Here is a 27,642-nt window from a genome sequence, read left to right on the forward strand (position 1 = left end):
TCACCTAATGTACACATTTCATTCTCCAACATAATGCTTGTTCCTCCTGTGGCCAGGCTGGCTGGGTGCCGCCCTCAGGGAGTCCCCAGTGCCACACGCAGCACCTGCTGGTAAGAGTCCCAACCCTGGCAGAGGCAGGTCCACCCACCACTTTCCCTGGGTGTCCTGCTGTTTCTCTGCATGAGAGTAATTATGGGAACTGCTATCCAGCTGGCAAAGGGGAGCCCTCAAAAGTTACAGATGTTTCCTCGGAGGGACAAGAATGCACTTACACTGAGACTTTTGTTCCTGCTCCCGAGTCGTGACTCATTGGCTTTTGGGTCGCTGCCAAACAGTGTTTCCTTCTGATTTTATTCCTAAAAAAACAAACCTGGAAGGAAACACTTGACCCTGGAGACGAGTAACACTAGCCAGTCACCACAAGAAAATACAGTATCCAGAAGAAATGCATGCATTTCTGTAAGGCCCTAAGCAAAAAAACAAACAGTGAAAAAACCCAGCAGTTTCTAAACTGGATCATCACACCATTGTTAATACAATACAGCAAAAGCCTAAAAACACGGAGAAGAAATTGAGAGAAGCGTAAGGAGAACAGGACCAAGAAGAGCAGCGTGAGAAGATAGAGCAAAGGAGAGGAGGGAGAAGAGGAGGGAAGGCCAGAAGTGAGGAAGAAGCGAGGCAGGAGGCTCACAGTCTGGTGGACACAAGCTACAGTGAGGACTTGGAGGGGGGAGGAATCAAAATTATCCAGTGTGGTCACCCCTGAGAGCGAGTGCCTCACAGCAGCCACAGCATAACCCTGCTCCTGTTTACGGAGAGGTTCCTACATGCCAGGCTCTGTACCAAGTATTTCCATTTATAACTAGAAGCCCGGTGCACGGATTCTTGCACCGGTGGGGTCCCTCGGCCTGGCCTGTGCCCTCTGGCAATCCGGAACCCCTTGGGGGATGTAGGACTGCTGGTTTCAGCCCCGATCCCGGCAGGCCAGGCCGAGGGACCCAACGGGTGCACAAATCTGTGCACCGGGCCTCTAGTATGCATATAAGATCTTTGGTTACTCTCTTCCCGCCCTCCCCCTAGCCCCCTTCCTTCTGAAATTCATCAGTCTATTCCATGTTTCCATGCCTGTGCACTGAGTGTCTGCCCCCTGGTGATCAGTGCACATCATAGCTACCAGTTGAACGGTCAAATGGTTGCTTACGCTTTTATATATAGAGAGAATTATCTCAGGGAATCCAGATAACCCTGGGACTTGTGTACTGTTACTCTCCCCATTTTGCAGTAGGGAACATTGAGGCTCACATCAGTTAAGTGTCGGGTAAAAGAGCACCCAGTGAGCAGGTGGCAGACCCTGGAAATGAATCCTGGTCTGTCTCTACAGCCCACGCTCTTGACTGCTATTCCTGCCTTGAGAGCTCCAGAAACCTCTACGGCAGAGTGTCCTATTCAATCTGACTGTAGTGAAGATAAATAAGAGAGAGACAGGAGCAGAGACTAGTTATGAAATACTAGTGACCCAGTGCATGATTTGTGCACATAGAAAGGAAATTAATTAGAAGGTGGCTGGCGGGGTGGGACTGGGCAAGACGGGCCGGACATGCTCTGGAGCCAACCTCCCACAGTCCCTCCCAAACCAGCTGCACGTGGGGTGGCACCATGGCTCGAAGGGTGTCTGTGGAGTGAGTGGGGTCCCTCTGGCAGGTGGGGTCCTGCAGTCTGGTGGAATCATGTGGCCCCATGAGGAACAGGGCTCCCTCCTCTCTGGTTCTGCGGTGCATCACCTGAGAACCGCCACTGCCAAGTCACCGCAGCTCGGCAGCTCGTGTTGAGCATCTGCCCCCTGGTAGTCAGTGCTCATCATAGCTACCAGTCGGGCAGTTGCTTAGCCTTTTATATATATATATATACTAGAGGCCTGGTGCATGACATTCGTGCACTGAGGAAGAGGGGTCCCTCAGCTGGCCTGCGCCCTCTTGAGGGATCCTTAGTGCTGCCATGAGTCCAGCTTCTAGTTGAGCGGTGCTCCCCCTATGAGAGCACACTGACCACCAGGGACAGCTCCTGCATTGAGCATCTGCCCCCTGGTGGTCAGTGCATGTCATAGTGATAGGCTGTTCTGCCGTTCAGTTGATTTGCATATTAGCCTTTTATTATAGAGGATACTAGAGGCCCGGTGCACAAAATTCATGCATGGGGGCAGGGCGGGGGTCCCTCAGCCTGGCCTGCACCCTCTCGCAATCCGGGATTCCTCGGGGGATGTCCGACTGCCGGTTTCGGCCCAATACCACTGTGGGATCGGGCAGAAACCGGCAGTTGGACACCCCTCTCGCAATCCGGGACCACTGGCTCCTAACCGCTCGCCTGCCTGCCTGATCGCCCTTAACCGCCTCTGCCTTGGCCCCCGTTGCGGCAGCTTCATCCGGAAGGACGTCCGGAAGGTCGTTCGGCTGTCCGGTCTAATTATTATATTACGCTTTTATTATTATAGATAGATGAGAACAAGTTCTGCTGCCCAGACACCAGGCCCTGAGCTCACAAGCCAGCCTCAGTCACAGGGTCCCCCTCAGCCACAGGGTCCCCCTTTCCTTCTCCAGCTGCAGGACCTGGTGCTGCAGGGGCCACTAGAGCAGGACAGGAAGTCCTTCCCCTGTGATGCCCTCTGTCACACCCATTGACAATGCTTTAGTGCCAGCTGCAAAGAACAAATATTTTGGAAAGGGTGCATCTGGAGTGGAGCAGCAGTGAGACCTTAATGGGCATGCTGGCTCAGTTTCAGGCCAAGGCCAGGGAGCCCATGTGTCCGGAGGCTTCTTGTGGGGTGGGAGTGGAGAGCTGGAAGAAGGCTGTGGTTTGCACTGGGTGTCGTAGACGCCACATGAACTGTGTTGGGGACTGTGTTAGAGTTAACCTCGTGGTACCTGCTTGGACATAGCTGGTGGCCAGGCCAGTACAAGCAGTGGCCAGTTCTCTATAAAAGAGAAGTTAACAGTTCTGCTCCAGAAAACAGGACTGGGGAAACAGGTGGGGCAAGGAGGACCAAATCGTGAAAAAAAGTTACCAGTTTGGATGGTGGGAGCCTTCTAAATGACCAGTCATGTCCGCTGGGAAGACAGGGCCCCGGGACAAGGCTTTTTACTTTGTGTCTACAATACCAACTATGCCGAACTCTACCATCCAGGTGCTGCCCACATCCTTTCCCTTCCACCTCACTGCACGAATCCCACTGTTCTCCAGGACACGGGGAATGCTGATTGATAAGCCAATCACACTGTCGCTGGATGAGGATGAGGGACAGTTTCTTTTGGTCCCTAGGCTCAACCACAAGCCCCTCCTGACCGTGCTGTGCTGTGCTTTGGGGTCACTGAGGAGGGACTATCTGGTGCAAATGGTGGGGGGTTTGTCCTTGAAAGCAGTTACACCTCTGCTTCTCCTTTGAGTTGTTACTCACATGACCACTGGGTTAAAATTGTCCAAATGCCCATTCATTCCAAGCAAACCATCGCTGATTTAATAAATATCAAAAGACACTGTCTGATTCAGAAAAAATTCTCTACACCAACTGTAGCAAAGATTCAGTTTTTTTTCTAATGGAAAGAGGAAAAGGAGGGGAGAGGAGGAAGGAGAAGAGAAGAAGAGAACAGGAGAGTAGAGAGGGAAACAAAGAAGGAAAAACAAAAAGGGAAGGAAGGGAGGGAGGAAAAGGTAGGTCTTTGCACTGGATGCAGCTTCTCTCTGGCAGTGGGTTACTCCAACTTCCTCCTGGTAAAATGCTAGCAATGGCGCTGTTTAATGGGCTGCTGGGAAGTCCTGGTGGGCTGACATCACTACAAGTACACGGGACCATCTGGAGGCCTGGGCAAACCTCAGCAGACTCTGAGGACCTGGAATGACCCCTAATTGGTATGGATCAACAGGGCTGTTCATGGCTTTACTCTACTCCCTGCAATGGTACCCTCCATTGTGCTGAGGACAAGCAGCACCCTATGGGGTAGCCCCCACTAGCTCCACGGGGGTCATCAAACTCCCAGCATCCTGGACAGAGGATGGCAATATGAGGTCAAAGCTTCCCGAGCCCCACCCTCCCACCACCACTACTATTGGCCCTCTCCTCCCTCCTCGGTTAATTAAGGAAGTGCAGTGAAGTGCCCCCAGCCCACACATGGACCACTACTGGTACCTTACAAGTCTCAACCTCAAACTCTTGACTTTTTCTTCAAAAGCCACCTGGGCTCATACGAGTGCACTTCCACCCTGTTTTCAATTTCATTTTAAAGTGTCTCCCACTTCTCACTGGTCCAGGTCAGTATCTGTCTCTCCAGGCTCCCGGGAGGCAGACATGGCTTCGAAAGTCCAGATATGTAAGCAGGTTCCCACTTACTGGCTCCCGATGATGACCGTTATAAAGAGAATGAAAATGAACAGCTTCATCTTCGGATCTGAGAAAAGGCAAATCCATATAGACTAGTTTCACCCATGCAGTTTCACTAGTTCTTCGTAGGAGATCATGAGTCTCCACACAGAATCCTACATCATGGATAGAGCTAGCCTCTTGGGATTCAAGGGGATGAACAGAAGACAGAGGAAGGTGCTGTCACAGAGAGTCATTCCCGGGGAGGCAGTCCAGTGTAGTGGCCACAGTGTATGCTACCCGCCCCCCCCACGGTATATGCTTTCAATTCAAATCTTGACTCAGCCATCAGCTGTGGGATCTTACCCTTTGCCTCAGTCACATCACTTGACAATGGAGTTAACAGTATTGACTCAGTAGCATTTCAAGGACTAGGCCGGGCACGTAGGAAGTAATCAAATATTAGTACTCATTATCATCACCACCTCCCCAAGGACCTCAATCTAATCAAAAATAGAATCATGGAAGGGAAAAGTACAGGCGAGCCAGCTGCCAACATCCCAATTGAGTAAGGAAGCAGGGATGAGCCAGCACTCCCTGGAGCTCTACTGTCCCTGGGGGTGGGACCAACATTCTTGGGGCTGGGGGTGGGGTGGGGTGGGGTGGGGGTGGTGGCCCTAGGTATTCTGAATACGGATGGACTCAGTACTTAGGGCTGCACAGCCAGATCACATGAGCATCTGCGACTTACATGGTTTTTACTTAGGTATGAATTTATATATAGATGTTAAAATATGATTTTAGAAGTACAGATTATTACATTTTTAACACACTTTCTAAATTGGTTTATCAATGTTTCTCAATATCATAAAGCCTGTTCTTATAATAAAACGAGGGGTTCTGCTTCCCACAAATACTCTACATTGAAAAATACGCTCCTAATCTGTATCTTTGATATAAAACTCCATCAGCAAGCTGTGCCCTTGCAGGGCCTGGTTCAAGGTCTCAGTGCCATGGCTCTGCACTGAGGTGGAAGGTTCCACAGGGTAAATCCCTTCGTTTCAGTTTCTACTAAAAATTACACCTCAAGGATTCCAGCTGGCATGGGAAGCCACCTGGCGCCAACTCCACTCCACCTCAGGTACCTGCTCTCCACGGTAGTGTAGATAGCACCAGAAAACAGTCAAAATTCCTCCAACCCTCCCAACACGCTCAGTTGACTTATTTGAAGGCTATTCCCAGATTTATGCTTTGCTCCTCCACCTTTATTGTAAAACAATACTTCTATTTTGCTTTTCTTTCAAAGAAAAAGCCAGAAAGCCCCACTTCTATTTCCTCCTACTGCGTGATTTGGCTTTCTTTGTTGAGTTTCTAAGTAAGGGTTGATGTAAGAACCATAGAGAACTCATTTTCTCCTGCCGCACTAATGGGGAACAGACCTCCTTCCAGCAGGAAGCTGCCACAGCCTCAGGGATCAGCAATCCTGAACCAAAGAGACATCCAAATGGCCCTTCCTCCAAGAAGCCTTCCTCTACCCTTGGCAATATGGCCTCCGAGTCTCCTGGGACTGCACATCTTGGGCTGGGCTGAGATGCACTGGGCGGTGTGTGCCAGGGTTTCCCCGGTCCTCAGTACCCGGCCTGAGCAGATCTGGGTGGCCTCCCAGCCCCACCACCGCTGCCGGGCATGATTGATAGACCCCTTCAGCTTGTGAGTGTGCTTTTGGAACAACGTGAACTATGCCTAGAATCTCCATCCAGAACAGCTTCCCTATAAGCTATGCTTTAACAATGTTCTATTTGGGAGAAAAGTGTCAATCAATACAGTATCTCAGTTGTTCTTATACATCCGTGCCTAGTCACAGTCAGAAAGCCATGCCTTTCAGACCATTACAAATTCCGAGGCTGTACGTCTCCCTCTCTTCAAGAATGAACGTTTTCTTCTTCACTTGACGGAAACAGTCTTTCCAGGCTTTTATACCTCCTTTCATCGGGCTCCTCCCCGTGCTGTTCACCCTCTGGGGACGGAGACCCTTAGGTCACTCACGCCCTGGAAGGCTGCCTCCTTCTCTAAGGCACAGGCTTCCCCAGGCCTGGGCTTGCTCAGAGGCTTTTGTCTACAGACAGCCCTCATTCTTTTCTGCTCCAGACTCCCTTTTCCCATCCCCAAACACCATTGTTCCCTTATCCATTGCCAAACTGTTAGAGTTGGAGTAACAGTAAAAAGCCTTAAGGCAAATTACAACCACAACAGCTGTGTTTACTAAGAGCCACAAATGAACTCATCCCAGGCTATTGGAGTGGCAGGCAGTGACTCAGAACCTTCTGGAAGTACCCCGCCCTCAGGATGTTCTCAGGCTGCCTCAGCCTTGGGCTCTCTGGGCCAGCCCTGGCTTTTGGAGGAGACCCCCGGCAGAGCACAAGGGATCTCTTTTCAGGCACAATACTTTAACATGTTTTCTTCTCGCAGCTGCAGTAATTTGCACTCAGCTGTTTATGCCTCTGGGAGGACTGCCAGTCACTACAGAGTAGACAACCCAGAGCAGACAACCAACCTCAAGCTCCTCAAGGCCTCTGCAACCACCAGCGAAAAGGTCTGCAATTCCACCACTCATTAGTCAAACCTTGAGACCATTAGTGACCTCTCTAAAGTGTCAATGCCCCAGCTGACTGCATGACATCAAGAAGGCTATGGCTCAGCCCAGCAGTGGGCTCAGTTGGTTGGAGCACAGGCTGAACACTAAAAGACTGCCTGGTCAGGGAGCATATAGGCAACTAATGGATGTTTCCCTCTGACATCAATGTTTCTCTCTCTTTCCTCTCTCTCTCCCTTCCTCTCTAAAAAGGAAAAAAAAAATCAATAAAGTGAAATAAAATGAAAATAAGTCTACCACTCATCCCTACCTTAGGGTGGATCAATTTTTTCCCTAGGTGGAAGGGCTTTGTAACCTCTCAAGTTCCTACACATTCTTATTTAAATGTTGGATTAAAAGGTAAGCATTCCTGAGAGAGACTTCACTGGAACCTCTATCAGCTGACTGCACCCTCCCAGGCATTAATATAGGTGACTTGGTATTTTCCTTGGAAATAAGAGGGCGGGTCCTTGGGGGGTGGCCATGGAGCTGGTGAGTTGCACTGGGAAGCAAAGGCCTGGGGCACAGGGGACAGCTAAGGGCGTCCGTGTCGACTACTGCATGGGCAGTTGCTGGCTACATGGAAGCCATGCACTATGGCTGGAGAGGTGCACGTGGAAAGGTGCCGGTTAAAGTTTTTCTAATCTAGGAAAATTGGTGACTCCCTAGTACAATGTTTCCCAAACTTCCTGCTTAAAAAATCACCTGAAGCCTGTGATTTTTTTAACATACAACTCCCAGACCCTTCCCTGGAGAGGCTGTTTCATGAGGTTGAGGAGGCTCCCTGGCAGCTGAAAGTTTAACAAGCTCCCGGTTGGAATTTATGATCGGGCACATTTGTTTACCACTGACCTATATTCTAAGAACCAACGTAAGCTTTCCTGCCTTCCCCTGGAACATGGGCTGGAAATCATTGCAGCAAAACACCCCATAAATTAATGCTGCTCCGAGGGCCGGGCCAGGTTCCTGCTCGGACCCACAACAGTGTGTGTAAGGAGAGGTCCTGCTCCCAGGTGGGAGGAAGGATGAAGACTTTATTCATTATATAAGAGCAATAAGCCAACAGGCCCACAGTCCCAGACAGTCAACTGCCACACATTCTTCCCATCCACCCTAACTGCCAACCCAAAGAAGAAAACCTAGTTCCAACCACAAGCAAACTTGGCAGAAGCTCTGGCAGCCCGAATCAGGGCTGGGCTGTCATCGGAAAGTGCTCCTGGGAGAGGTGCTAACCAAAGAGAACACTCAGAGTCTCACAGTCAGACTGCAAGCGCTGGGGCTCCCGCTGGACTGCAGGCTGAAAAGGGGGGCTTGGTCTTCCTTTCCGAGCACCCTGATGCCTCAAAACCTGACAGATTTCCAAACAGGTCATGCAAAGGATGGTTTGGCCCAGATGAAACATGGAATTCATGAGAAGATTAGACAAAAATGGCAGCTTTTTCCTGGGCTCCCAAGTGCAAGGTCGCAAACTCAGATACCTCTGGGTCAGGAGGGGGGGACAGACGGACAGATGGGACCTGGAGAGGGTTAGAGAAGGCCCCCAAAGGACTGCCATCTTTGGGACCCTAACCCCACTGTGGGGCAGCCTCGACTCTGACAGCCAATCTTTGGCATGTGAGTTCCATTTGCCACGCCATCTACATTATCAAGAGCAGCCAGGAATTTCAACTTTCCAGCGAACCTTCCCAAACGGCACATTTTCCAATTTAACAAATATTGTGCCACCTCATCAAAATGTTTGTGAGTTAGATTTGGTCTGTGGAGTCCGAGGCTGTATCTGCTGCTTTAGGCATAAGGCCAGGCCCTGTGACAGAACAGTCAACATGTTTGCTTGCAACTCCGGCCCATGGATAAGCTTTTCCTTTGGAGTGTTCCTCCTGCCCCTCTCCCTCCTGGCTCTTTCCATCGCATTCCGCAAGTGCAGGCTCTCTGGGCTGCCAGGACAATTCAGGCAGTCCAACGTCCCCCTGGCACCAGCGACTCCTCTCCCAAAGCCCTGCCAATGTCCCTTCAGCCAACAGCAATGGGAGGTTAATGGCTTCCCAGGAGGCTCACCTGACCTTTGGATGGTTGAGTTACGTTTCCTGCTATCCCTTGAAAGCTCAGCGAGTTCCCTAGCAGCCTATTTTCTGTCATTTTGAGGGTCACCCAGGACAAATCGGATTCCTCTTTTGTTTGCCACCCCTTCGGAAACCTCATCCACTCACCTGCAGCCTCAAAAAAGCTTTTCTTCCCTGGCCAGACATGCCAGCTTCTTCAATCAGGCTCCATAAAGCATGGCTCTGAGTTACCCCACATTCTACTTCTAATCAAGAGGTTCTAATTTGCCTGGATAATGTAAATAACAACAAACTAACATAGCCATCAACGAATACCAGGCAATGTTCTAATAGTTTTATATTTATTAACTCACATGATCTTCATAAAAACCTTAAAAGTAGGTTTTCTTTATTACCACCCATTTTACAGATGAGAGGACAGAGGCACAGGGAACCCAAGGTAATTGCCTGTGATCAATCACACAGCTAGTCATGGTAGAGCCAGGATGGACCCGGCCAGTCTGACTCCACAGTCTCCCACAGTGCAGAGAAAGGAAGGGCTCCCACAAGCTCAGAGCACCAGGGAATGAGCACGCCGGGTAGGTGCTCTCAGATGGATGGGAACTACCAGCCCTCATTCTCCATGTTATGCCTCAACTGAAAGTCTATTATCAATTTTTGGCAGTTCCCCGAACTGCTGGCTCACATGAGCTTACTGTGAACAAACCCCTTAAATCTCTTTTACACACATGGATGCTAAGCCACAGCAACCCTCTCCTCTCCTCGAGCAGCTGGTTTTATGGACTCTGCCTGGCCCGGTCTAGTTACCATCCCTCTGTCCTATTTCCGATGGCCCATAAAGCTGTCCTACAGGCTGTCTTCTCTGTGCCCTTGCTCTTGAAAGAATCAGAGAAGGCCAAGAAGGCGTTTAGATTATAGAATCACGGAACCCTGGAGAGTGAAACAAAAGAACATTCAGTCCTCTGCCTTGTTTTACAGATGAGGAAAGCGAGACCAAGGGCAAATCAATTCCAAAGATAAGCTACCAGGGAGGGTGTGGCTGGAATTAGAATCTGGGTGACGGTCTCCCACCCACAGCTCCGCCAACTACTGCACCAGACCATCTCGATCAGTGTTTCCAACTGAAACGGAGACACAGCAAGTCCTCCCTTAATGTCCACATCGGTTCTTGGAAAGTGGGACTTTAAGGAAAATAATATATAGCAAAACCTACTTTACCATAGGCTAATTATATAAATAAGAGTTAAGTTTCTACTGCATATTTCTGGTCACAAAAAATCACCAAACTTCTAAATGAATACTCAAACCACTTCTAATATCTGTATATATAAAAAGCCAGTGACCATAATGCCATAACAACTAGTCGCTATGACGCCCACTGTGGCCAGCAAACCGGCCCAATAAGGTACTTAAGTCTCTTTTTTTCCCCATTGACCCAAGAGCTCTCTATGTGGTTTGCTGAGGCTGATTCCTGGCCAGCATTGCAGCTTTACTTATTCCTCTGCCCAAACCTGCTCTTTTCCCATTCTCTCCAGTTACTGTTCTCAAAAGTATCCTTTAATAAGTACTGCCCACTACTGGGCTCTCCCACCCCAATCAAGGCCGGGGCCAGCCAGACAAATGCCCCCCTTAACCCCTCCGCCCCACCAGGATAGGCCCACAGCCCCTGTCCCTAGCTGCCCCCGCCCCTGATCGCCCCCCCTCCCAATAGGGGGTGGGGCTGGCCGCCCAAACTCCTGCAGCCCTTCCCCGCAGCAGACCCTGCCCCATATGGGTCCCCACCAACCCTGATTGGCCTGCAGCCCCTCCCCACAGCCACCCCCACCTCCAAAGGGCCCCCACCACCCTGATTGGCCCACAGCCTCTCCCCCTGGCCAGCCCTGCCCTTGATTGGCCCACCTCCTCAAAGGGGGTGGTGCCAGCATGCCAACCTCCTGCAGCCCCCTCCCCCCACCTGGCCCCACCCCAGATCAGCCTCCCTACCCCGATCAGGGGCAGGGTCAGCCGGCCAACTACCCATGGCCCTTGCCCCAGGCCACTGGCCCCCTATCAGCACCCCCCCACCCCATTAGGGGGTGGGGCTGGCCGGCACACTGCACACAGCCCCTCCCCATGACTGGCCACACCCCCAATCGGCCCCCCAACCCCAATGAGGGGTGGGGCCCACCAGCAGCTCCTCTGCCCAGTGGCACAGCCTTGATTGCCCAATCAGGGCAGGCCAGCCAGCCAACCTCCCACCATCTCCTCCTCCCGACAGGCCTAGCCCCAATCCGCCCTGATTGGGGCTGGGCCAGCCAGACCCCACCCGTGCATGAATTCGTGCACTGGGCTTCTAGTTAAACAATGAAATAAATGTGAGTTAAACATACATTTAAGAAGGATAAATAAAACAAGATCATTCTTTTCTAATCCACAGTTCAGGGTCATGGGTGGCCAGAGCCTCTCTGGGCAGCTCAAGGTGTAAGGTGGAAACCCCCCTCCTACTCCCCCGCTCCTCCCACCCCACAGGACACCCTTCCATCACAGGGCACTCACACACCCACCACACTCATTCCAGTGGGACAACGTGGACACACCAGTTCACCTGACGTGCACATCTTTGGGTGTGGGAGGAAACTGAAGAACCCAAAGAAAACCTAAGCAGACATGGGAGAACATTCAAACCCCACACAGATAGTGGCTCTAACTGAGAATAATTTTTCTTTTATCAAGATCATAGCAAAAGGATGTTGAATGAAACAGCGTTATTCAAAGACCTGCCGAACGACAAGGAGAACGTGTTCTTTCTTCTATGGACAAGTAAACATCAATAGGTTTAAGATGACTGAAGAAAACTTGCTGAAACAGGGAATAGTCCACTAGGCTGATGAGACAGAAAAAAACGGCTGCCCAAAGGTTCTCTTAAGCTCAGTGTTCATTCCTGTACATATTTGCTCATCAAACACTGACGTGCTTGTGCCACCGCCACACAAGGTTAGATTATAGTCGGCATGCAACCAACACTATTTTTGGAAAATCCTTAAGTCCTCTGGACTGTAGCCCTTGGAATCTTCAAAGCCAATGATTCATTTCTGATGTTTCTCTTTGCATTTGGTTTCTCTTCTCTGTCTCCCCACCCAAAAAATTTACACTTGAATCTGGGGAAAAGCTCTGCAATGTGACTGCCCTTGAGCACGTGCCAGGAACTGAGCCAGACAAAGCCATGCACAGGTGACCAGGGCTGGTGTGGCTGCCCTGGAGGGGTTCACCTCTCCACAGGCACCTCTGACTCCTCCCTGGGCAAAAGCAATGTGCTTCTGCCGCTGGCAAGCGTGATCTCAGGATCATGACAAGGTCTTTTCTTTCTTTTATTCTTTGTTAATCCTCACCCAAAGGTATTTTTCCATTGCTGTTTTAGAGAGAGTGGAAGGGAGAGGGAGAGACAGAAAGAGAGAAACATCAATGTGAGAGAGACACATTGATTGGTTGCCTCCCACACGTGCCCCGACCAGGGCCAGGGATTGAGCCTGCAACCGAAGTATGTGCCCTTGACCGGAATGGAACCCGGGACCCTTCAGTCTGAGGGCTGACATTCTATCCACTAAGCCAAACTGGCTAGGACAACAAGGTCTGATTGACTTTTCCTCCAAGGGGAATAAACTGGGGGAGATATAGGGATCAGATGAGCTTCTGAATGTTCTTCTGGTTGGAACCGGAACCATCAGCTGTAATCACATTAGCTTTCCCAGCAAATTCAACAAAACGGACTCCAATTTCATTTTTTCAGAATGTACGCCAATTTCACTTATGGAGGGTTTAAACTTATCTGGTTGATCTCTCCATTATCTGGGAAGAAAAGTCTGGCCAAGCAGATTAAAGAATAAGCACGACAACTAGGTTCTTTTCAAGGATTTCGGTACATTCTTTAATTACAAAGGTGTTTGGTGGGTTATTAAAACAATATAAAACTAAGATCAGTTAATTCCTATGAGGAAATAAAATGGCACTTCTCCAAACTACTCCCCTTCCCAATTTTGCATTAATTTAAACTAAGCCCAAGTCGACCAAATTAGTGAGTGAGATAATTACATAGTTTTTAGAATGGAATTCTTTTTCAGACTCAGAGGTTACCTAGTCTGGAGACTTTCAAGATTTATTTTTGGTTGTTTAAAGCAGTTGAACTCTTTTTCTAGTGACCACAGACTAGACATCCGAATCTATACCATAGATAACTCGGAGCTACTGTGGCTGGTGGGACCCATACTGGGTAGCCCCCCTGACTTCCCACAGCAGCTGGGCCCTGGCCAGGACTCCAGGGAACATAGGTAAATAATGATCTCATGCAGGGGCTAGCAAACTTTCTGTAAAGGGAAAGATGTCAAATATTTTAGATTTTGTGGGAACACATAAGGTCTGCCACATACTCTTTTGTTTTAGATTCTGGTGGTTGTTTTTTTTATGACTTTCAAAATGGAAAAGCCATTTTTAGCATGTAGGTCACAGGCCAAATTTGGCCCCTAAAATCATGTCTTGCCACCTTTAATGTACGTTAACAGCACTGTTGAGGTTTAACTGGCACATAATAAACTGCCCATATTTAAAACATACCATTTTGTAAATGTGCATATATGGACATGCCCTAAAGCCATCACCACAATTAGACAGTGGACACACCCACCTCGCTCTCACCCTGCCCCAGGCAACCACCTACCTGCTTTCTGTCATTATGCATTGGTTTGAATTTTCGAGAGTTTTATATACCCAGAATCATACTCCTTTTTTATGTTTTGCTCTTACACTCAGCATAATTATTTTGAGATCTGCTGTGTTATTGTGCAATAATTCATTCCTTTTTACCAATCCTTCATGCATACAAGTGAGGACACAGACCCCAGAGGTGCCCGCCCAGAAATCACACAGCGGGCAGCAGAGCTGGCCCAGAGCCCGGCTGCCTCTTGCGCAGGGTTTTCTTTGCAGGCCTCTCACTGCTAATGTCGCCATGGGCTCTCAGAACCTCTAGCAGCGGTTCTCAACCTGTGGGTCGCGACCATCGAAAAACACATATAGCATATCAGATATTTACATTACGATTCATAACAGTAGCAAAATTACAGTTATGAAGTAGCAACGAAAATAATTTCATGGTTGGGGGTCACCACAACATGAGGAACTGTATTAAAAGGTCGCAGCATTAGGAAGGTTGAGAACCACTCTGCAGAATCTGCACAGGAATGGCTCCAATCCTTTTCCTTCGAACCCTCTCTTCTATGTCCCAGGGACCAGCGAGCACAGGGCAATGCCCAAAGCAAAACACATTCCAAGTCATATCCCAGGATTGCCAGGTAAATTGCGTTTAATGAAATCAAAAGGAGACTGGCACCTATTATGTTGGGTAAAGCAAAATCAATGATTTCTTCCCTCAAAGAGCTTACAGTCTAGCAAGTAAGCAGAGACTGACAGAAAAAGGTAAATATGTGATCACAAAAGGATTAAAATTACATGAAAGGAAGAGGATGCTGTGATAGGGATGAGGAGGGGTGGTAATTGGTTGAGGGCATGTGTGTGAAACAGGGTGGCCCTAGGAAACTAGGGTTGGGGCAGAGAAGGGCAGCCTTAATTTATCCAAGAAAAGGTGACTCCAAAGCATGCATAACTGATTTATTGTTCCAGTTTACTAGGAAAATCCAAAAAGCTGCCAGAAGCACCCAGGAGGAAGCTGCACTTGGTTTCAAAATGGAAATGATACAATGTGAAGGTCAAGTCCACAGAGGCATGCAAACTATTTTCTTTGAACAGGTGCAAAGGAGAGAAGCCACTTGCCCTTTTTTAAGAGCCCACATCTCCCAAAACCAGTACCACAATCCATTCATTTCAAAATCGAGCTGAGAAATGGGAACACTCAATGTGTCCTTATTTTTTTTTTTTTTGTTAATTCTCACTTGAGGATATTTTTTCCGAGAGAGTGGAAGGGAGGGAGGGGAAGAGAGACAGAGGGGAGAGAGAAACATTGATGTGAGAGGGACACATCGAATGGTTGCCTCCCACATGCCCCCCCAACCAGGGGCAGGGATGAACCTGCAACCCAGGTATGTGCCCTTGACTGGGAATCAAACCCATGACCCTGAGGTATACGGGACAAACTAGCCACTGAGCACACCAGGCAGGGACCAACATGTACTTTTTAACACAAGTTGGGCTGAAAGTCAGTTGAGTGATGCTCTATTAACATGGCAAATTTTGATAGAAAGGTGTACAAATTCATGGGAAGACTACAGATAACCTGTAGAGAGACTATCAATAACCATTTATAGTCTAGCCTGATTTTATTTTACTTGAGAGGATTAAATGTGGAATAACATATGTAGGAAGAAAATCTTATTTACCAGCCTGTGTTTCAGCATCTCAGCACCACTGATATTTTGTGCCACATATTCCCTGTTGTGGGCAGTCCTGTGCCCTGTTAGATGTTTAGCAGCATCCCAGACCTTAGCCCACTAGATGCCAGTAGTACCTCCCCCAACAGTCAGACCTGCCACATGTCCCTTGGGGTGAAACTGCCCCTAGTGGAGAACCTCAGTACTACAGGAAGACAGAATTCTAGCCATTATAGCAAAGAGAGTTACTATCTGGAATTAAATCTGCTTCCATGGAAAAGGGCCGATTTCATCATCTCTTCTGCACAGTTAGCATTTTAGAACTGAAGGCGGGTCACAGTGCTTTACCTTTTCTGAACACGGGCCAGAAAACCCACAGCAGGGAGTCCAGACCCTGGCCATCACATGTGCTGCCTTCAGTGGGCTGACTGCTAACTTCCTCAATGAGCAAGACATGAAAATGTGAGACCAAAGTTCCTGACCATTCAGAAAGCAATTACCTTTTATGTTTAGAAAGAGGCAGATTTTGAACTCTTGGGAGTCTGTTCCCTCCTACACAAACACATCCTCAAAGGTAATTATGATATCCGCATACCGCCCATAGAAAAGATCTGCACGTCATGTCGGTAGGTCACACTGCAATCGGTTCCTTTCCTGTCTTACCTTCCCCAGATGTGCTCTGGAAACCATCCAGGAGCACCAAGGGCCCTCTGGGGCCCAACAGCCCAGCGCTTTTGGAAAACGTGGCTCAGTCTGTGGCCAAGAATGTTGTTTTGTTGAAGATCTCCCTGAGCAAACCGCCCGCAGTCAGTCCTGGCAGGCATTTTCCTTACCCGGTTAATGGAAGGCTGACCAATGTGTGTACTGACTACAGCCGAATGGATGCGAAGGCCTGCACTCCCCAGCAAAGGGAGCGCCTGTCTTTTTGTATCATCTCACAAAAGGCAGAGGCGAAGACTTGGCAATGCTTTGCTCCGGAAAGAAACCCAGCTTCTGTGGGAACTGGCTTTCGGAAGCAAGTACAGGATGTGAAAGAGGCTGTAACGTGTCACTCCAACACACAGGGAGTGAAGGGCTGTGCTGGGCAGTGAAGGACTGTGTGGAGGAGCTGGGACAGCCTTTACCAGACACTCAAACTCAGAGCCACCAAATCCCTGCACATCTTGTTTACCTCTAAGCAGATTAGAAGCACTGGGCACTGGGCTTGATTACTCCCTGGATCAAAGCAAAGTGAAATTAACCAACAAGTCTTTTCAAACAGTGAGAGAGAGAGAGGCGGACATTGACTGACTCACCTTCCAGAAGTTGTCCACTTTGCCGTACACGAGGGACTGGTTCTGCCTCTTGATCTCGTTGATGTGGTGGACGTCGCTGGAGTTCAGGTGCTGCTCCACCACGAAGCCCAGGAAGCTGTTGTCTGGGGTGTGAGCTGATGCGGAAAGGAAAGAGCAGGGTGGTTAGGATTTAATCAGCAAGGAGCAACGACTGTTACAAATTTAATACAAGCCATCTCGCACACAACTAAATGTTTTCCTCTTACCCGGTTCTTTCTCCCCTGGGAGGGGTGAGGGACTGCTGCCCCCACACATCCCCAGCAGAACATTCACTGAGAGCAATTCTCTTCAAGATGGATTAACCTGCGCCAAATCCTGCTTTTTTTTTTTTTTAGTGGAAAATGCATTTGTCTAAAAAGCATTCAGCTGTGTGCTCTCCTCTTTCCTGTTTCCTCAGAACAAGGCTACTGTCTCCTCTGGGCTTTAGCACTAGTAACCAGAACTCTGTAGGGAACAGGGCTGAATCAGTGGTTCTCAATAGGGTTGGGGGTGCTGACGGGGAGCCCTACACACCCTATTCAGACTCCAGCTGTGTTCACCATCCAGGTGGCTAAGAGGAGGTTTGGGGACAAAACCAAACATCATCATCCCAACCCTCTAAGAATTACTAGTGAAAGACGTCATTAAGGGGCTGTATGAACTGATGAACGGAATGGAGAAAGAATAAACGGTGGAGCCCACTAGGATGTGAACCACCCTGAACAGCCAACCACCCAGAGACAGTGTCTAGTCTACAACAGGACAGACTATGGAAGAGAAGAGGCGTTTTCCTCTGGATCTCTCATAATTCGAGTTCTAAAACTTCACCAGTTTAACACCTGACAAGGAAAAATGCAGCCCCTACCCCTTGTCAGACACTTGTCTCTTATGCCTACAATTTTAAAAGAATTTCCCCAGAAGACAACAATCAGAAAACAATTCTCTCTGGATAAAAAGACCCTCCTCTCCTGGACATCCATTCTGTCCAGAGAAACCTGCTTTTCAAGGAGATGGCCCCCCATCGGCCCCAGGCTGTTAAATGAAGCCACCGCCCCGACCCAGGCTGACTTGCACAGAGCAGCTATAAATAACTTAAGCGGATCGATCCTCGACATTCAGTAAAATCCACCCGGCACATATTCATTCAACACGACCTCTTTCACTGGTGGGTGGTCCACAAACGGAAGGAAGCGGGTTCCTTTGTCTGGCTCGTTTTCTCAGGACTCAGGAGCCCTTTTCCAGGCAGGGAGCCAGCTCGGCAGCCCTGAGGTGGGCAGGGTGGGCACAGGGAAGGCCTGGGGATCTGAGGCTCAGGGCCCTCTCTCCAAAGCCTGGAGTGAAGATGAAGGAGGGAGGGAGCTTGGCCCTCTCTCTAACACTCAGAGTGAAAATGAAGGAAGGAGCCCTGGCGGGAAGCCTGAACTGTGGGGATGCAGGGGCTGCATACACACTGCGTTATCACCATCCAGTCTCCCAGGCTTTTGCCTAATGGGGGTGACAGAACGAGGAGATAATGGGGTTGTGACTGGGGAGTTGCGGTGGTCTTGCCAATCTGTTATTTCATTTCTGTGTTTTTGAACAAGTGCCCAGAGGCGATGACATTGGCTGCAGTTGGCTGGAAAGTAAATTACTGAATAAATTCTACTGCCAACAAGAGGCCATCATTGCTGGTGTCTTTTTTGAGGAGCTGGAGGGGAGGGCACTGAAGGCACCCAGGGCAGGAAGCGAGCCCAGTGCACTCAAATGGCAGCTTCAAATATTTCTCTGTAAACCTTTGGTTAATTGTAAAAAATCTGAAATAGGATCTTGACACCTTTGAGGCTGTGATTTTTATCTTCAGGAAATTTATGTGGTGACCAAAGCTTCATGCTTTGATATCTGTCTCTGTAGTTCAGTGATCTAGTCCCTGTGCGGGCACTTTCTGAAAAAAATGAAACAATCTAGCATCGAAAACAATAGGTTTTATTTCATGTTAAAATACACGCAGGTGTAGTCAAAAATAAAATGATCATCAAATCCAAAAAAGAAAAAAACAACTCATACGTTTTTATATTTTTGTGTCAAAGATCTCTCTAGGGCAGCAGTTGCCAACCTTTTGTACTTCACAGACCACCAGTGGTCCGCAGACCACCAGCTGGCAACCGCTGCTCTAGGGCATAGTCTGAATAGTGACAGGGATGGCAGGCCTTTGTTGCACTGTGACCATAATTTGGTGCTACATCAACTTTGACACTGTATAAAGAATGAATTACAAAGACTACTCCTCTGAGTTTTCATTCGAACACTTTATTTCACCTCCTTTCTCTTGTCTGGAATGTGAACTTGAGGATCAACAACCAGCAAGTGCACCACCACATGTCATGAGAATGGTCCGACCCTCCGTGTTTCTTCCCAGGTACCATGGACCCTGCCACAGGACCCTGGGAGTCTGCGACAGGGCTGCTCAAATGCACCCGCCCAACAGGCGATTTGGAAATAACAGCAGGGCAGGCCTAGGTTACTTCCAAGGAGCTGGCCGGCAGCTAGGTACTGCATGGTGATGAATCAAAAGCCCAAGCACAGGCTGATGCTACCTGAAATGACCTTTTCGTGGAGATCCGCACTTTGCCTTTTTGCTCTGCCTTAAGATGGGAACACAGACTTTAGCTGTGTTGGGCGGGTTTCTAAGGGAAGGTATTTACATATTTCAAGGGAAATCAAAGAAATCCCATCACAAATGGGACACAGGAAATCCTGTACTTTTGGAAATCACTCAGTCCCAGGAGATAAACAAATGTGCTTTTTAAAAAATATGTGTTTTTATTGATTTTAAAGAGGAAAGGGGAGGGATATAGAGAGAGAAACATGAATGACGAGAGAGAATCATTGATTGGCTGCCTCCTGAACACCCCCTCCTGGGGATCAAGCCTGTAACCCGGGCAAGTGCCCTGACCAGGAATCGAACCAGTGACCTCTTGGTTATGGGTCCATATTCAAGCACTGAGCTACACTGTCTGGGCAACAAATGGTTTTTAAAAAAAGGCTGATATTGGAGTTCTAACTACGTGCTGAGTTCATGAAAACCCGATAACATGTTTGTACATATGGGAGGACAGAGAGAATTACTTAAACTACCCATGTCTACACACCACAATGTGGGATTCAGAGCCAGACCAGCTGGCTCCAGAGCCCAAGCTCCATAAAGCACTTCTAATATATAGCCTCGTAGTCCAAAAAATGTATTTTCTGGGCTCTGTGAATTATAGTGGTAAACATGCTATGGAGAAAAATAATATTATAAGGTAGACGGAAATACACATGAAAGACTCAGGGAAAAATATATCAAAAATGTATCCGTTTCTTCAGCAATTTATGCCATCTGTAGGTAGGACCCAGCTGGGATTTTACATCTATAAATTAGAGGGGACTTGCTAAACATTAACAACCGTCTTAAAATAATTTAGGACATTTTTTTTTTATTAAGAAAAGCATTGTTTTAAGCACTTTGGGAATGCCTATTTACAAACGATTATAAACCAGTTTGATGAGTTTCCTGAGCAAATTATGGTGATGACTTCTCTTAAAAACTGTTAGTTTAGCTTCAATAATTCATTCAGTGGCAAACATTTTAAAGCACTATTTCTACAACCAGGTTATATGCTAGATATTGAGGGATTCCAACCAAAAGATGATTTTCTGCCCTCACAGAACTTACTACTACTGAATAAGTGAGGTATACACTATATGTACACCATGCAGTAACAATGTCCTCTTCTTCAAATGTAACTCAAAAATTTTATTAAGTCAAATGGATCTTTCTTTCAGTGGCATAAATCTCCAAGGTCTGTTTTTCCACCAAGACCTCCAAATCTCTAAGAAGTGTAAATATTCGCTTTAACAGGTGTCAGCTGTCAGCTGGTCTTTACTTACAGCTGGGGCCACAGTGTTGGAAACCCCTGCCTCCAGGTCATCAAGAGGAGAGACCCCAGAGTCAGCCTGGGCCCCTCCCTCAGCCAATCAGCAAGCCCTGAGGATTAGCTTCTCAAGACTCTCAACTCCTCCCCTCCTCTCTCCACCATTCTTAGTTCTGGCCTCATCAATTCTTACTAAGGTTTCTGCAATAGATACGTTTTCTTTTACCCGAAATAGAAAGGTGTTTTTTTCTTGATTATAATAGAAATATACCCTCAGTGTAAAACTTTTTTTTCAGAGAACAGAGAAAGATAATAAGGAAAATAAAGATGTCATCCATCATCTTACCACCTAGACATAACCACTGTTAATGGGCTTTTCCCCTAGACTAAGGGATCTTTTTTTATCCTCAAATCAAAATTGGATCCTATTATACCTCCTCTTTTGGGAAGTTTCTTCACTTACACAATGTGCCACAGGTGCCTTTCTGGGTTAATAACCACAGCTCATCGCTGCTCGCTAAAGCAATACTTCAGTGGGTGATTTATCTCATCAGCCACGATGCCACGTGTTGAGGTGCCAGCATTACTCTGTAGAACTAACCAGCCTTCCTTCCAGGCCATTCGAATCTTTATCATTCAGACAGAATCCTGACCCTTCGGCTGTCCCCACTCTCCCTGCCTCTGAGAACAGGGCACATAATCCAGAGGGCTCCACCTGACCTGAGCTTAGTTGAGAGATGGGTTTATGACCCAAGTCCCACCAGTCACAGTTGCTCTAGGACCAGTCAGAGCTACATTTGAAGTCACTGTCCTTGTGCTCCATTCATAGAGACGGCAGGGTGGAAGTCGAGAGCTATAGATGCCATCTGTGTGCCTATGTGAGGACAGCTGCCTGAGAATAATGCCAACCCAGAGAAATGCAAAGCCAAGACATGGAGAGGATAAAGACATCTTCCAAACCCCAAATTAAGCTGTCTAAAGCCGCTTTCGACAATTCCCAGTGGGAAGAGCCAACAAATCCTTGTGATCAAGTCTAGATGACATAAATCCTGCTTGATACACCCTACCATAGACGTTTAAGATGATTCCAATTCTTGACGATCTACATGTCTCCCCACCTGAACATAAGCTCAATGAAGGGAGCTTCATTCATGCCTGCCAGCTCACTGGTATAGCCAATCCATATCACACAGATCACTGAACTCCTGTAAACTCTCGTGGATGTATAAGTAGTCTCCGAATCTCCCACCTTGACCCTTTCTCTCTGCTCCCTCACTCTAATCCATCCTCTGTGGTGCCTGACCAGGTGGTCTTTGAAAGGAACCCGGGAAGATAGCAGGTTCCTGCTGAGAGACGCCGCCCCCTTCAGGATGAAGCAGGGCGCACACCTATCATTCAGCTTCATTGCAGGTCACCCTTCCACCAAAACTGCTCTTCCCCAAGACCTTCTGGGGGTTCCCAAAGCCATGCTTTCCCATCTTACCTCATGCTGACATCTGTCTGGCACATCTATCACTTCCTCCTCCCTTTAAGTCCAGGCACTATCACCTTCCAGTTGAGGGATTCCCCCTTCCTCTCAGATCATGAAGAGTTAGAGCCCCACCACACACCACCATCTGCCCTGACAGACTGCAGGCTCTCTGAGGACTGAGCCATGTTTAAGTGTCTGTGAATTCCCAGAGTCCAGTAGAAATACAGCAAATATGTTTTGAATGCATGATTAAGTCTATGAGGAATCCTTAATTAGCTGATGAGATTGATTTGTAGGTAGATCTATATTACAAGGCAGCAGTGGCTATGCCTAAACTACTTCTACCATCATGCCCTTTACACAAAAGCCCCAAAACCAAAGCCTGTTTTTCAAGGCAGCTCATCACTCTATCCCAGAACCTAGCTCAGGTCTGGTATATTGTAAGTGATCAATAAATATTTATTGAACTGATAAATCAACAAAAAGTTGATGTTGGGAAGAAGGGAAACAAATCAGTAATACAACCTTTTAAAATTCTAACATCACAGTTTTTTTTTTTTAATACATTTTTATTGAGTTCAGAGAGGAAGGGAGAGGGAGAGAGAGATAGAAACATCAATGGTGAGAGAGAATCACTGATTGGCAGCCTCTGCCATGCCCCCCCACTGAGGATGGAGTCTGCAACCTGGGCATGTGCCCTGACTGGAATAGAACCATGATCTCCTGGTTCATAGATCGATGCTTAACCACTGAACCACACAGGCTAGGCACATCACAGGTTTTTAAATATCTTCACTCATTTAACATCAGAACATTTATTGAGCACGTACTATGAACCAGGCAACAACTTAGAAGCTGATGATATAACAGTGAACTGACAAGCATAAATGAAGCTCCCTTCATTGAGCTTATATTCAGGTGGGGAGACAGGTAGTAAGTAAATAATGTTATAGATAAAAAAGAAATAAAAACAATTGGTTTGGTGATCAATACTGAACTCTAGCTAATGGTATCATGCTAAAACATCTAAGGATTAAGTGTTCTTTTATGCATAATAAAGGTGAACTGATGGATATTCATGGATTGATATGTCATAGAATAAAGCAAACTGCTAATTGTAGAGTCTAGGTGGTGGGTTTCTACTGTACATTTCTCTCACCTTTTTCGTATATTTAAAAAATTTTGTTAAAACAAAGGAAGACTATTGCCTGCCATCATATTCACATTGTTGATTCTAATTTCTACGATAAAGAAACTGGCATAATATAAAAAACTTTATTGAAAAAAAAAGATACATCACACAAGAAGTAATCTGGTCTTAAAAACTGTACACAGACAGTGAGTGATGTTTGCTTTGAATTTTACCAAAACTGACTTTTTTGAAATGGTAGTGGTACCAGGCTCTTTGAGAGACAGAAGGCTGGGGCATGGGCTGGGGAAACTATTATAAACAGCTGAGTTAAAAAGACAAGTGCCTGAACCGTTGGCAGAAGCACACCAGAGTAAAATTTTCAAGTGTCAAAAAACAATTTATGAGCAATGGACTCCTGAGAGAACATTGCACGTGAAGAGACTTTGGCTGTAGAAGAAACTGCAAGCTGATCCTATTATTCACTGGTCTGCACAGCAGTGGGAGCCCTCCCGGCCCAACTTAAAGGCCAAAAGGGCAGTTTAAATCACAAACAGCCCCTTTGCTTGTCACAGCCTAAAAAGAAAACCGTACATGGAAGCAACTGACCCTTAGCTGAAGCTAACAGATCTGCCCCTGCCGTGAAAGGGAAGGCTCGTTTCTAAAACACTTGCTTTTTGCCCAGCCAGCATGGCTCAGTGGTTGAGTGTTGACCTATGAACCATGAGGTGGAGATTCAATTCCTGGTCAGGGCACAAACCTGGGTTGCGGGCTCGATCTCTGATGTAGGGCATGCAGGAGGCAGCCAATCAATAATTCTCTCTCATCCTTGATGCTTCTTTCTCTCTCTGTCCCTCCCCCTTCCTCTCTGCAATCAATAAACTATATTTAAAAAATAAATAAAACTCTTGCTTTGTCAGGCAAAAAATAAATAAAACTATTTGTCGACAAGCCACTACTTCGATCTGATCCTGCATATACACGTGGCTAGAAGTTCAAGTCCTTGGAGAAAGAAGAGTTAGAATGTCAATGACAATCAATATGATCTGAACAACTCTTTAAACCTAACCACGTGCATCAGTTCTGTGGGGAGACAGAGAGAGCAACACGAACCTAGGTGCCTCAGGAAGGTTCTGGAATATGAAATCTGTGCAACACTTCTTACCCTTCCCTACCTTCTTGCATGGACTAAAAGCAGAATAGACCTTAGCATTCAATTTAATTTAATTCAATCAATAAATATTTTCTGAATGCCTGCCATATGCCAGGCATTCTTCAACATGTTGGAATTTTAGAATGAAGAAAACAGACAAAACCCTTACTAACACATGCCTCAGATTATAGGGGGAAAATAATAAACAAAAGTAAGCGCAACGTAAATGGTGGCTGGTGATATAGTTATGGAGGAAAATAAAGCATTTACAGTGAGGGAATGAGTCAGAGTTAATCTCACTGAAGTGTCATTTGAATTAAAGACCTGTAGAAGGAGATAGGGAAGTCTAAGGAACAACTAAGAATGTTCTGGAACATGGAACAATCAATGCAAAGGTCCTAGAGTAGGAGTGTGCCCGGGCCATCCAAGAAACAGCAAGGAGGCTAGAAAGCGGTGAGCAAAACAACACACAGTAAGAGATGAGGCCAGGCAGGTCGTGGGCTAGACCACACCAGGCCTTGAGGCCACTGAGCCACTGGGGTGTCATGATCCGACTTACATTTTAATTCACTTCATTTTGTAGTTGGGTGTAATTGTTCTTTACTCATTAATTCAACAGATATTTATTACCAATGAGGGTACCACTTCAGGCACTGAATCATGCTCAAAGGCTCACAGAGTGGGCTCTGGGCTGGAACACAGGTGCTATGAGAGCCTCAGAGAGGACAGCCCGGCTCAAGAGGGAAAGCTTTCCTGGGGATGTGTGCCTCCCGAAGGATGAGCAGGCGAAGGGGAGTGAAGGAGAGGGGCTTCCAGACAAGGGAGAAGCATATCAAACAGTCTGACTGGCAGAGAGAACTTGGCACCTAAGAGCCAAGAGAAGGCAAGACAACACCTGAGGTGGGCAGGAGCTGGATGGTGCCGGAATCCTGACAAGGAGCTTGGATCTAGGACCTGGTGTCCTCTTTAAAGACTCTGTGGTGTATTCACTGGAGCAAAGAGAAGATGAGGCCAGACAAGTAGGTCTCAATCTTTCTACCGTGAGCATCGGGGAAGAATGACCTGGGCTGGGAAGTGCTGTGTTCAAATCCAGCTCTGCACTTATAGTTCTGGGCAGATTACTTTAAACTTCTGGGGCTTAACTTGAATAACAGGGACTAAATGAGATTATGTATGTCAAGTATAGGCACAAAGCTGGTGGCCAGTAATGAATGACTTGGCCCCTCTCTCTCACCAATCCTAATCCCAATTTGATGAACTGGCACAATTAGTTCTTCATCTGCAGCCTTTTAACAAAAGGGCCATGAACCCTTTCCCAATACTTCACCTAGAATCTCAAAGGTGAGAGAGACCAGGAGTGCTAAAGGGGCATAAGTTGGAGAACTGGAAGGCTTTATTTTGCAGTCACCATGAAGGTCAAGAGTGAGGCATTCGCTCCCCTGCACTGCTTTCCTTTCCACGAATTTTGCCCAGGGAATGGGTTTTTGTCAGTTGTCTTAGTTTCTTCCCTCCTCCTCTGTATAACCTTCTGCTCTATCCTACACATCTCCCTTACTATGAAATGGGTTGACCAAGCATCTGGTTTGCGTGGGACAGAGGATGTTCCCATGATGCAGCCATTCGCTTTGAAAACTGGGATGAGTTGGTCACCCTTACTGTGAACCAACACTTTCACCGCCCTTCCCTCCCCCCGCAGAAGTGAGTGACAGAACAAACAGGATGTGCTTTGCCTCCATGTTGAGGTCCTCTCTGCCCCATTCAACGAAGCTGTGATGTCTAAAGTGGAGGTATGATAAAGCCTGAATTTTGATTATATGCCTCCGGCCCCATAAGGAAGAAACCTGGAGAGCAGACACCTCAGCATCCCACATAACCCAGCACACCGTGCCTGATCAGTACATACACTGAACAAGTGGTAAAAGCAACAGCCCCAAAATATTCCAGTCCAAGTCTTCAATTCACTCCCACAATGAACAGCAAATGAATTAGGCTTGGTCACTTCTTAAGCCCTTGTTAAGGAACAACCTTGGGGAGGTAGGGAAAGAAGGGTGTTATAAAAAGATGGACTGGAGATGAAGTGGAAAGACTAAATTAACACCTCCCAGGTCTCCAATCTCTTCACTCAACTTCATTACATCTCCGTCTTTCCTGCCTCGAATTACCACACAAACCAAAAAAAGCTGAATAGTCCCCAGCCTCGACTGTAACTACAGATTGTGAGCACCCAAAAGGCAAATTCTTTAGAGTCTTCATATTGTGAGTGACAGCTGAAATGTTGCAGGTACTCAAAAAATTAGTCCACTAAATAAATAAAAACCTACAGAGACAGACACTACTAGAAAATAAGAAAATGTTCTGTGATAGTGAGATGAATAGTGAGCCTGTTAAGAAGACAGACTACTAAACATTATTCAAAGTTTTCCACTGTAGGATGTAAATATAGGCCTGAAATGAAACTTGCCTGAAACTAGGAATAAGGAATTTAATCATCTCTGCTATTGCTACTTCTAGCCAGTCTCCAGAGGAAGAAGGAAAAACTTCATTAGGTGACTGTTTCACCACTGATAATGCTTTACACAAGCCAGATGTGGCTGTGAGAGAGGGTGTCTGCAGGTAGATCATTAGAACTACCTGAATAGCGGACAACTCAAGCTAAAAGTCATCACTGTGGGGTTTTATTTCTCTCCTCTAAACTGTATAGACAAATGCCTTCTCCATGGGCAGATTGCTTTCTTTCTGAAGTATAACATATCTTGCTTGGGACTGAGAAAACATAAAAGAGATTGCCTTTGGGAGTTAAGAGAAAGCAGCACACACAGCAGACTAAAGGCCACCGGCTAAAGTGATGCCTACATGTTTGGTCAAGACAAGTCCCTGGAAAGCTCAGAAAAAGCAACAATTAATTCTCAAAAGCATCTCCAAATAAATACAAATTAGGAGCTAGCGACTTGAACTATAAAACAGACCTAGAAATGATGGTTTTAAAAAATTATGTAAGTGGAAGACAAGGAGATACAAAATTTTAGTGTGTTAAGCCAACGTAAAAGGTAATGCTTGCATTGGTGTACGGGACACGTTTTTGGTGGGGAGGGGCTTTCTCTGTTTCTGTAATAGGGTTATATGTCTTTTTAAATTTCATTGGAAGACGGAGAAAGACATTTAAATAGACCCTTAAAAAATTCTGCTCTCAGGGTGATTCGAAGGAGGCAGGAGTGGTGAGGAATCTGGGCGGCACCTTCCAGACCAGCAGGCCTCTGGGAGGCTGGGCCAGGACCTGGGGAGGGGTACGT

General features: G+C 47.1%; 1 protein-coding gene across 2 annotated transcripts in view; it reads right to left on the minus strand.

The window, feature by feature from the left end:
- MGAT5 (alpha-1,6-mannosylglycoprotein 6-beta-N-acetylglucosaminyltransferase) overlaps positions 1-27,642 on the minus strand; it is a 360,895-nt gene that overhangs the window by 78,962 nt on the left and 254,291 nt on the right. For both annotated transcript variants that reach the window (XM_070423098.1, XM_070423097.1), the window contains exon 11: positions 16,689-16,822. In XM_070423098.1, the coding sequence (XP_070279199.1) occupies positions 16,689-16,822 (134 nt within the window). The remainder of the gene's footprint in view (positions 1-16,688; positions 16,823-27,642) is intronic.

The sequence above is a fragment of the Myotis yumanensis genome, unplaced genomic scaffold (assembly GCF_028538775.1).
Source record: "Myotis yumanensis isolate MYYU_CA2020_CCGP unplaced genomic scaffold, mMyoYum1.0.hap1 SCAF_8, whole genome shotgun sequence".
NCBI lineage: Eukaryota > Metazoa > Chordata > Mammalia > Chiroptera > Vespertilionidae > Myotis > Myotis yumanensis.